Source organism: Microcaecilia unicolor, chromosome 13 (assembly GCF_901765095.1).
Source record: "Microcaecilia unicolor chromosome 13, aMicUni1.1, whole genome shotgun sequence".
Taxonomy (NCBI): domain Eukaryota; kingdom Metazoa; phylum Chordata; class Amphibia; order Gymnophiona; family Siphonopidae; genus Microcaecilia; species Microcaecilia unicolor.
The window spans coordinates 42,143,253-42,155,532 of record NC_044043.1 but is presented as its reverse complement, the minus strand read 5'-3'; the positions used below and the strand labels follow the sequence as shown (position 1 = coordinate 42,155,532).

Below are 12,280 nucleotides of genomic sequence, written 5' to 3'. Positions count from 1 at the left end.
TTGTCAGCACCGCCGCGCTGGGAATCGTTTGCGTGATTTAGTAAAAGGGGCCCTTATTATGGGATGCGCACATGTTGCACTATTGTGTCTTGATAATACAAAATACACAAAAATTGCTAGAACTTCATCTAAAACGAAGCCCAACCAAGTCTTTTTTTGATCATGCTTACTTTATTCAGAACTATAAACCCAGACTGATCATTTAACTTAGAAAAAGAGAAAAATGAAGGCAGATAAAGCTACAAAGAACTCAAATACAAATCTACTTATGCATCCAACTTCTCCTACATCAGCACACAACTGTGGAACACACTACCAAAAGCCGTGAAAACAACGTACGACCACCTAAACGTCCGTAAATCACTAAAAACCAACCTGTTCAAAAAGGCATATCCCATCGACCCAACCTAAATGCCTAAACCTTGCAACACAACGAAACCAAAGCCTGATACAGACATTGCATAACTCTTCCTCTCAACGAATCCCAATGTGTCTGTAACACCTGAACCTTCTTCGACCACAATAACTCTATGTATTTGTTTCTATGCCGGAGATGGCGAACGCCTCTATGGTACTATGTAAGCTACAATGAGCTTGCAAATAGGTGGGAAAATGTGGGATACAAATGTAACAAATAATAATAAATAATAATAATATTGGAAGTTATTTTAAAAAATTATAAAAAAGTGGCTTAATATGGTCTGGCAATAGAGATGTAGCATATTCTGCCCCTCCCCAGCTGTTTTCCACACCCCCATTGTATCCCAGGTGCAGAAGATGCTCAATAACTTGGGCTTTTCCAGCTACTGAAAAGCTAGAGGGAAAGTCTCCTCCTAGGAAACGGACACCTCAGCATGCATAAACCCCAAGAAAAACACAAGTGAGAGGAGACCCCAGGTCAGAAGCGAGAAAGGACAACGTTAAAGCTCACCTACTTTAATCTAATTGGGTCTTATTATGCACTTATGCCCAGAAGGGCTCTAGGCAGATTACACAACAATAATTCAAGCAAAGTAAATACACAGCAATACAAGAACAGATAAATATTAGATGATCAAAGGAAAATAAACATAAAAGAAACATCCAATATAAATTTAAAAAAAAAAAAAAAGGTCAACAGAAAGTCAGGTTAACAATTACGCAAACTAAAATTATACATTATAACCAAGTCTCATGTAATCAACTTTAATTTTTATTAAAGCAGTTCGGGTCAATTCTGTAACTGAATGCCACACGTTACCTGCCGTGATGGGAAACATAAGTGAGTACGCCTCACAGCTATGGATCATGCGCTTGATTAACAGTTACGAGCAAATGTGAGAGATATGCCCATGCCCTGCCCATGCACTGTCCACGTGTACATCTCCCTCGTAGCTTCATTCTAATGCATTACATGTTATTTTATTTTAAAAGTGCTCAGTGCACACACACATCATTTACAAACGCACAGTTACAGAACTGCCCTTCACACACACACAGTTCCAAATTCTGCAGAAGTCAGCTTACCAGCTGATAATATAAATATGTTTTAACTTAAGCCTTTAATAGAAAGACCCGCAGGCTGTAAACATCCTGCTGCAACTCAGAGGACATCAATCAATTATAACCACTTCTGATGTTATCTGAAATTTAGAAAGAGAAAAGTGAATGTGTCTGCATGGCTTTGAGGCCAGACACGTATCAACCAATCAGCAGGAGCAATTCCCAGCTTTAAGACCCATTTTCAAAGACACTGATATTCAGCATGTTAACCAGGTAGGAGCCAATCCTACCCAGTTAATTCACACTGACTAGGTCCTGCCCAGTATTCAGCAGCACTTAACTAGCTACTGCAAGGGTGGGCAACCTTGGTCCTCGAGGGTCGCGATCCAGTCGGGGTTTTCAGGATTTCCCCAATGAATATGCATGAGATCTACTTGCATACAATGGAGGCACTACATGCAAATACATCTCATGCATATTCATTGGTCAATAAACATAACAATCTTCTTTATTAAATCAACCATCGCTATCTAAAAACCATTGCCTTATTGCACTGTACCACAATGAACATACCCCCCTCCTCCAAGCAAGGGGGTACGCGGAGAAGGCACACGGCTGTTGGCTTTGCCGGTCCCCTGCCCCCTCTGACATCAACTTCCTGTTCCGGGGCAGGGGACCAGCAGAGCAGACAGCCGAACACCTGCTCACACACCCCTTGCTGCTGGCACCTGAAGTGGGCCGCCTCTACTGCCCCACCCTAGGTACGCTAGAGCACGGGGCCATGTTTTGCTACTCAGTGTCATCAGAATTCGAGACTTACAAATAATCCTTAAACATATTAGTGAACGCAAGCACACTGGATATCGATATCCAGGACTGCACTGAAGATATCCAGAGTGTTTGCATTCACTAATATGTTTAAGGATTGTTTGTAAGTTTATAGGACGTAATTATATACATTGTGGTGCAGTGAAACAAGGCAACGGTTTTAAATTTGTGTATGTATATTTCTAGATAGGGATGGTTGATTTAATAAAGAAGATTACTGTGTTTATTATAGTTACATTTATTGACAAATGAATCTACTATAACTATAGTGGAATAACTTTACCCAAGTGTATATATTTAAGCACATTCATTGGGAAAATCCTGAAACTCACTGGGTTGCAGCCCTCGAGGACAGAGGTTGCCCACACCTGAGCTACTGCCACTGAATATCTGCTCAGATTGCCTTGGCATGATCCAGTTAGTGCCAGGGAAGTTTGAAGCCGAGTGGGCAGAGCAAGGCGTTACCCAGCTAGCGGCGATTTTCAGTCTGCTAACCAGGTAACTACTCAGGTAAAGTTAAAAGAGTATAACGGTTTCCTGACCATCATCAGTACCTGGAGAAGTGCCGGTATTTGCCCAATCCCCACATATTCTCCACCATAGCCCAGCACTGAATATTCAGGTTAAAATGCCCATGGTGGCAAACATTTAAAAATACACCAACTGCCACGGGCTGAATATGACCAGGAAAGAGTTTGACCTAAGAAATTAGTTACCTGAAAACTGCACACCCTCAAATGGGGGTGATTTTATAACCTAGGCACCTGTAACAAAGCTCAAACACGTGGCTGCATGCCTTTATAAGGCAGTTGCCTAGAATAACATCCCCCCAACAGCGCATGCTTGTGTGTACTCATGTACTTAACATATGCACGTCACAATTTTACCCTGGCTCCAAGCTATAATCCTGATAATGCCCTACACCAGCACTTCCCAAACTTTTTGTCAGCTACAAATCAATTTTAAAGTGTTAAAACTTCATGTGACCCCCAACCCTAACTTTTCCCTCTCGTGCCTTGCTCCAAGCTGTGCTGTAGATCCTGCCTCCCATCGAGTCTGCAGCAAGTCAATGATGCCATCGTCTGGGGCTATGGAGGTTTTTTGTTTTTGGGTGGTGGGGTAATTAAAGTTGCGGTCATAATCCCAGATGAGGTATTTGTGAACCACAGTTTGAGAACCACTGGCTCTGCATGCAGAACTCATAAAAGTGCATGTGCTCTCGTACATATGTATATCCAGTGCATTTTTTCTAGCAAAAAAGGTGCCGGTACTCAAATGCCAGGCCACCATTCAGGGGTGGGGTGATCACTGAGGGACCCACCCCACAATAACCAGGCCCCCTGCAACCAGTCACAGAATCTATGACAAGGCAGAATAGGTGTGTAAGGCCTGAGCTCTTTCATTAAAACTTGGGGACCATGGGTCAATTTTAGCAGACAATGGAAAAAGTGCCAGTACTCAGTACCCCCAAGTACCCCCTCAAAAAAAGCCCTGTGTATATCCCTGTGAATTGTTTTTAAGAACCATCTTCCAAGTTCAAAGCATGCTTTACACGCGGAAAACGCATTATAAAAACTAAGTCCACTCGTTGCTGACATCATTCATACTTCCAGCCACACAGTGTTCCCGGGGACTGTGTTTCAGTGGGGTGGGGGGAAGAGAAAAAGCGCATACACTGGGCCGGATTCTATACAAGGCGCGGCAAGTAGTGTGCGTTAAACTGTGCATTCAGCTAATTTATGCACGCTACTCAATTGAGTAATAAGCCAATCAGTGATAATAATTGGCCAACAACCAATTATTATAACTAATTGACAATAATTGGAATTTATGCATGCTTCTTTTTAGGTATATTCAAAAGAGAGACATGTAAATTCCAACAGGTGTAGCTGAAAAGGGGGTGCAGCCCTGGGAGGAGAGTGGGCGTGTCAGGAGTGTTACTCTAATTTTACGCATGTTATAGAATTTGGGGGAACACGCCTATATTGAGGAACGGGCATTTACACAAGGTTTTCATTGGCTACGCCTAAATGTAGGCCCACTCCCTGGTATATGTGCTGTTCTATACGCCACATCTAACTTTAAGCGCGTGATGTAGAATAGCGCTAGGCGCATTAATCAGACTCTAGATTTTAGATGGCATTTACAGAATTTGGACCATTGTGTAGATGTCAACATGTAAACTAAAATTTTATACCCACTGCCACAGGAGGTCCTGGCAGCCACAATGAGATGCTCTTGCTTATGCCGGTGCCAATCTCAATATGGTTACTGGGACATCCCGCGGCAGTCTCAGCAGCCATTTTAAACCAGCAGTGGCACCGGACAGGAAACAGTGGGGTTCTTTCCTGCCCCAAAGACCACAAGGGCTTGTTAAGGTAGGCTCAGGGAGGGCCTATTGATGGTCAGGGGGGGGGGCCAGGCTGGTTGAGGGAGACTCATCTTCTTCAGGGGCAGAATGGGGGGGGGGGGGGGTAGTCAGGTTTCTGTGCCAAATCCAATTTGGAAATTTGGTCAGCCTCTAAAGAGCACATACACGCAACAAACCGAAAAGGTACTTCAGATGCCCCATCCTTTCAGTGGACTACATTTGGCATTACATAGTAACTTAGAGGCATATTTTCAAAGCACTTAGCCTTCCAAAGTTCCATAGAAACCTATGGAACTTTGGAAGGCTAAGTGCTTTGAAAATATGCCTCATAGTAACATAGTAGATGACGGCAGAAAAAGACCCGCACAGTCCATCCAGTCTGCCCAACAAAATAAACTCATGTGTATACCTTACCTTGATTTGTACCTGTCTTTTCAGGGCACAGATTGTATAAGTCTGGCCAGCACTATCCCCCTCCTCCCAACCACCAGCCCCGCCTCCCACCACCGGCTCTGGCACAGACCGTATAAGTCTGCCCAGCACTATTCCCCGCCTCCCAACCATTAATTTTATAACTATCCAATATACGGTGGGATTTATTTTGGTAGGAACAGCTGATGACCGGGTCCATACCAGATTTTCAGCAACATTACCCAGATGTCGCTGGATATCTGGTTAGACTGCCATGGTACTATCCAGGTAGTACCAGGGAGTCCGGGGGGGGGGGGGGGGGGGGGGAGAGGGTGGATTCTAAGGTGGACATGGGAGTTACCCTGGTTAGTGTTGATATTCAGTCTGCTAACTGGGTACTTATCCAGCAAAAAGGCTGACCTAACTTTCGTAATCTAGATAGTGGTCTGAATATTACTGGTACCTGGTTAGGTGGCGGTGGCTGCTTTATACCAGGGTATTGGGCGCCAGTATCTAGATAAGGCTGGCACCAAATATCCAGTTATAAAAAGCCTGCAGCAGCCAGCATTTACAAAGACACTGACCGCCACAGGCTAAATATTGACCCCATATACTTTTAACTGTATGGACTTTGTCGATTTTTCAAAGCGAAAGCATGCAACTACTTTGGCTTTGAAAATTACCCCAGGAAAACTACGCGCACACACTTACACAGGCTGAGTTCACCACTTTTCTGGCTTAGACATGTGTTGCCATGAATTTTCAAAAAGTATGCACCTAAGTGCAAATTATTCTCCCCCCCCCCCCCCCCCCCCCAGCAATGTCTCCTCAAAACGGCGGCTAAACTTGCACACATAAATGCTGTAGGTATCTAATTTTACTTGCATCTGGGGCGCACAATTTTACAACAGCTCAATTCTGCAGGTGAAAGTACTTCTTTAACAGCGGGAAACAGGTTTGAAAATTGCCCTCTCTGAAATTTGTTTTCTAGTACACTCTCTTCACTGGGTCAAAACAAAAAAAAGAGCTACGGACGCTAATCTAGATCAGTGCCTCCCAAGTCCAATCCTGAATTATCCCTTGCCTGTCAGGTTTTCAGGATATCCACAATGAGTACGCATGAACTTGATTTTGCATACACTGCCTCCATTATATGCAAATCTCTTTCATGCATATTCATTGTATAAAGGTTTCAATGCTCATTAAAGCACTCCTCACACTTGCATTACCCACTGATCAGTGCCTGTCACTTTAGTCCTGGTTTGGAAAAATCACTGTCCATGCTTTAATAAGCATTAAAACCTTTACACATTGTCATACTGTATAGGAGCGCTAAGAACTTGAACCAGGCTTTAGTGACACCTATTATGAAGATGGTCTAGAGACCCCTGATGCAGACATATCTTCATGCCGAAACACAGCTGTGTCGGGTCATAGAATCAATGCTGGCAATAAAGGATTTCTTGTTGCGGAGTCCACTTTTTGTTTCTTATTTGGATTTATTCCATTCGTGGAGGTTTTTCCTTCTTTTGTTTGTGATAAAGTACATTAAAACAAAAAAGACTAATAAAAAAAAAAAAGCCAGGACTAAAGTGAGCGACACCGATCAGTGGGTAATGCAACTATAACCAGAAGTCACCAGGACTCTCCTGGGCTGCTGTCCTAAGCGGATAAACAGTGAAATATTCTGAAGCCCAAAGTTTCTCTCTATTTTAACCCAAGTTATTCCCAAAAGATATTCTTCAGCCCCATCACCTTAACAAACTGACATTCTAACCACATTTGATCGACGAGATACCGCAGACCGTTCTACAAAACCAAAACCATGATATAATACCAGGTCTTTCCCCTTTACGACTCTCAGGCTCCTTCCATCTTTCCCTCCCTAGCAGTCTCGGATTAAAGGAAGTTGGAGCACATGGGAAAAAGCATCAACCCAGTTCTGTATTTAATGCTGAAAGGCAGGTGGGGGAAAAGAAACACAGCCCAACCTTTCCTCAGCTGGACTGGCTCTGCAGTAGCCAAAGCTTAAGTTTGCTGGCAAGGACGTCACGTGAAAGACATGGGGAGAACCAATGACAAGAGACTAATTCTCACTGCCTGACACATGGGAACTGGGCAGGCTCTCAGACAAAAGGCTTTCCTTAGAAGTACTGCACCCAGGGTCAGCATTAGGGTCATACCCACCACTTCCCTGGGACCTACCTTGCCAAATTGTTCAAAGTATTGCTTCACGTCTTCCACTACTGTATTTGCTGATAATCCACCAACAAATATTTTCTTTGTTCTCGTGACCATCTGTAACAGAAGAAGGAAAGTCTATCAATTAATCAGATAAAATACATCAATGCAGAGGTTGCTCCTAGCCTGCATTTAACAGGAAAATTAAATGCTCCATTTTTAGCAATTCTGGAGACAGGTAAAGATTCTCAGATCACCTAAAAGGTGGGTTAGGCTATAATTTTGCTTTCCAAAAGCATCTTCATTCATTCAATCAAACATCACAGTCCTGCAAAAGTGTTTTAAAATTACCTGCTACTGTTATGAGTTTAAGCAAAGCAGAGGGGTACATGTACCAACTAGTAGCAACAACAATTGAACAGCAGACCTTTAACAGAACCCTCCTCCCCCCCCCCCCCCCCCAAAAAAAAAAATAATCAGGCATTACAGCTGAAGGGTATACTCGGAGCTTAAAAATAAGGGGTGCAACCATAATGAAGGAACTGCTCCTTTTACACAAACAAAATGTGACAAGAGATGCATTAGATCCATAAAGAAAGGAGACCCAGGAACAAGACCAGATAGGAAATGTAACAGGTAAGAAACAGCCCCAGTGGAAGGTCTCTAAAAATTCTCCAGGGCAGACAATGTAAACTTTCAGTTATGGATGGTCCAGACAGGAATGAGACATTTTAGAGGTAAATGACCAAGTACACATAAAGGAATCCTGTTCAGAAGGAATGGATCCTCAGAAGCTTAGCCGAGATTAGGAGGCGGGGCTGGTTTATGGGAGACGGGGCTAGTGCTGGGCAAGACTTCTATGGTCTGTGCCCTGAAAATGGCAGATACAAATCAAGGTAAGGTATACACTAGAAGTAGCACATATGAGTTTATCTTGTTGGGCAGACTAGATGGACCGTGCAGGTCTTTTTCTGCCGTCATCTACTATGTTACTTTCTGCCAAATTAGTCAAGCAAACACTGCATCCCTTCTCCTGAATCTCCCAAACCCTTCTCCCCATGAGACACTAATGCCCTCCACATTTGAGAACTGTCTAACTGCCAAGTTCCCTACCACAGTCTCGCAAAACAATTTATTAATTCTGAAGTAACAAGGTTTTGCGCTGTGAGAATAGAACTGCTAATGGAAACCGGTAGGGCTGCTGGGGGGGGGGGGGGGGGGGGGGGGCAAAATTCCCCGGGCTCAGCCTCCAAGGGGGGCCCGGCGCCAGGTTCTCTCTCTCACTTGCTCCTGTGTAGCAGAACCGGGTTATCAGGTTAATGTAGTCACCTGAGTCCCGACCCACAGGAGCAGGAGAGTGACAGACTGAGGGAGGAGCAGACACTGGAAGGTAGGGGGCGGGGAGCAGTGGAGGCCAGAGTGGGGGGGCCTGAGGGGGGCTGTGGCCCAAGTGAGGGAGGCAGATGCGGCAGCCCTGCCATGAGCCCAGCTCTGTCTCTCGGCCGCCCTGGATCCAGGCAATTTCTGTACAGATTGATAGCTCATTTTCTTTTTAATTTAAAATTTTGTTGTTGTTAACTTCTCTTATACAACTGCACAAATTACAAATAAAACACTGTTGCCAATATTACAAAAATAACTTTCTGAAACATTGCCATTCTAATAGAATTAAGCAAAGAATATTAATCTTCAACAATGTTATACTGATAAACATAAACCTCCCCCCCCCCCCAACAACTCTCATATGAGACCCCCAAATCCAATACACACATCTTCCTTGCCCACTAAACATTCAAGGACTCAATGCATTCAATGAGGTACAAACCAGTTCTGAACCTACTTGATTCTGTTGACATGAGAGTGACGGGGCAACCTGAATCTCAAATTGCAAATTACTTGTTGCTGTATTAAATGTATTGTGCAATTTGAGGTTCTGGTTTGAAATTGCTCAGTTCCTAGAAATTTGTGTCAGGTGAGAGGGCAACCCAGTCACATCATACGAGACCTATTAGCAGATCTGGTCCCTGGTGAGCCCAGCCTCCAGAACGGTAGGACAGAGCAGGGTAGAGTAGGGACAGGAAGAAATGTAATTTCCAGGTCCTCTCAGTCTCCTAAACCTTTCCTGGTCTTGAACATAAGTAAATTTATCTCATGCATATTCATTACAGGTACCCTGAGAACCCAAACCGGTTGTGAAGTCACAAGAACAGGCTAGTGAAGCCCTGGTCTGGCGCTCATTTCTCACCAGCTGCTGAACTTCAGCTATTTCACGACTTAAAATGTAATTTAGTTTCAGAAGAAAGCTAATTACATATAAACTGAATGAATCGCTTCTCAGTGAATCTCTTTATTAATGGGAGTATCACAGTTTACCTAATCCCCCTGTCTAGCATTTTATCCTTTGCGATACCAAAGGCTTTCACAGACTAAAGATGACTTTTTTTCCTTAGTTTAAAAAACAAATTACAAAACCTACTGGCTGCAATGCATTTATCACCTCCTTCTGTACAACTTACTATGGCCTCCACATTACCTCAGATTAAAACAACAACTTTCACATAATGAGAAAAGTCATTCCATAACCAGGTTGCTGCCGCCACATGAGCCTCTGAACAAAGTGGCCTGGTGTGGGGGTAATTTTAAAAACCACCGACCTGCATAAAACACAAGTTTGCGAGGCGAGAAAAGGGGGAGGGGAACAATATAAATGTGAAAACTCTATTGTAGGTTGGCTTATACTGCTTGTGAGTTTTATACATATTGTGTTAACACAGTAAATGACAGCAGCTAAAGACCAAAAATAGGTTTGTTAATAAAGACACATTCATCCAACATTCCTGTGTTCGATATTTTAATAAATGAAACCTCTCCAGATAGGGGAATTCTCTCAGAGTTGGTTTTTTTTTTTTTACCCACTATCATATTAGAATTTTTTAAAAAGGTTCCACAGGAGATCCAGGAAATTATAGACCGGTGAGTCTGACGTCGGTGCCGGGCAAAATGTTAGAGACTATTATAAAGAACAAAATTACAGAGCATATTCAAAAGCATGGATTAATGAGACAAAGTCAACATGGATTTAGTGAAGGGAAATCTTGCCTCACCAATCTACTACATTTCTTTGAAGGGGTGAACATACATGTGGGATAAAGGTGAGCCGCTTGATACTGTGTATCTGGATTTTCAGAAGGCGTTCGACAAAGTACCTCATGAAAGACTCCAGAGGAAATTGGAGAGTCATGGGATAGGAGGTAGTGTTCTATTGTGGATTAAAAACTGGTTAAAAGATAGAAAACAGAGTAGGGTTAAATGGTCAGTATTCTCAATGGAGAAGGGTAGTTAGTGGGGTTCCCCAGGGCTCTGTACTGGGACCGCTGCTTTTTAACATATTTATAAACGACCTAGAGATGGAAGTAACTAGTGAGGTAATTAAATTTGCTGACGACACAAAGTTATTCAAAGTAGTGAAATAGCGGGAGGATTGTGAAAAATTACAAGAGGACCTTACGAGACTGGGAGTCTAAATGGCAGATGTTTAATGTGAGCAAATGTAAAGTGATGCATGTAGGAAAGAGGAACCCGAATTATAGCTACATCATGCAAGGTTCCACGTTAGGTGTCGTCGTTGATGATACGTTGAAACCTTCTGGTCAGTGTGCTGCTGCAGCTAAGAATGCAAATAGAATGTTAGGTATTATTAGGAAAGGAATGGAAAACAAAAATGAGGATCTTATAATGCCTTTCTATCGCTCCATGGTGCGACCGCACCTCGAATATTGTGTTCAATTCTGGTCGCTGTATCTCAAAAAAGATGTGGGGGGGGGGGCATAATCGAACGCGGACGCCCATCTCCATGGGCGACTATCTCTGAGGACGGGTCCGTGAAGGGGCGCGACAGACCGTATTTTCGAAAAAGATGGGTGTCCATCTTTTGTTTCGATAATACGGTTGGTGCCAGCCAAATGCATCGCATTTGGGCGGATTTGAGCTGGGCGGTATCGGTTTTCAACGATAATGGAAACCGAAGGTGCCCAGCTCAAAAACGAACAACTCCAAGGCATTTGGTCGTGGGAGGGGCCAGGATTCGTAGTGCAGTGGTCCCCCTCACATGCCAGGACACCAACCGGGCACCCTAGGGGGGACTTGTAAAAAGTAAAAAAAAATTAAAATACCTCCCAGGTGCATAGCTCCCTTACCTTGGGTGCTGAGCCCCCAAATCCCCCCCCCAAAACCCACTCCCCACAACTCTACACCATTACCATAGCACTTGTGGGTGAAGGGGAGCACCAAGATGTGGGTACAGTGGGTTTTGGGGGCGGTTTGGAGGGCTCCCGTTTACCAGTACAAGTGTAGCAGGTAGGGGGGGGTCTGGGTCCACCTGCCTGAAGTCCACTGCACCCACTAACAACTGCTCCAGGGACCTGCATACTGCTGTGATAGAGTTGGGTATGACATTTGAGGCTGGCATACAGGCTGGAAAAAAAAAGATTTTAAAGTTCTTTTTTTTTGGTGGGAGGGGGTTAGTGACCACTGGGGGAGTCAAGGGAGGTCATCCCCAATTCCCTCCGGTGGTCATCTGGGCAGTTGGGGCACTTTTGGGGGACTTCTCTATAACATCTGCAAAATCCGTCCCTTCATCTCTGAGCACTCTACCAGAACCCTCATCCACACTCTTATCACCTCTCGCCTAGACTATTGCAACCTGCTTCTCACCGGCCTCTCACTTAGCCATCTCTCTCCTCTTCAATCAATCCAAAACTCTGCTGCACGACTCATTTTCCGCCAAAATTGCTATGCTCACATTAGCCCTCTCCTCAAGTCACTTCACTGGCTCCCTATCTGTTTCCGCATTCAATTCAAACTTCTCTTACTGACCTATAAGTGTATTCACTCTGCTGCTCCCCAGTACCTCTCCACTCCTGTCTCTCCCTACACCCCCCCCCTCGGTACTCCATTCTGTGGATAAATCTCTCTTGTCTGTTCCCTTCTCCTCTACTGCTAATTCCG

At 44.0% G+C, this 12,280-nt stretch overlaps 1 protein-coding gene across 3 annotated transcripts in view; it reads right to left on the bottom strand.

Annotated features, from left to right (window-relative positions):
• The window catches only part of MSI2 (musashi RNA binding protein 2), a 621,300-nt gene that overhangs the window by 460,227 nt on the left and 148,793 nt on the right, over positions 1–12,280 (bottom strand). For all 3 annotated transcript variants that reach the window (XM_030222541.1, XM_030222542.1, XM_030222543.1), the window contains one exon: positions 7,298–7,390. In XM_030222541.1, coding sequence (XP_030078401.1) covers positions 7,298–7,390 — 93 coding nt within the window. The remainder of the gene's footprint in view (positions 1–7,297; positions 7,391–12,280) is intronic.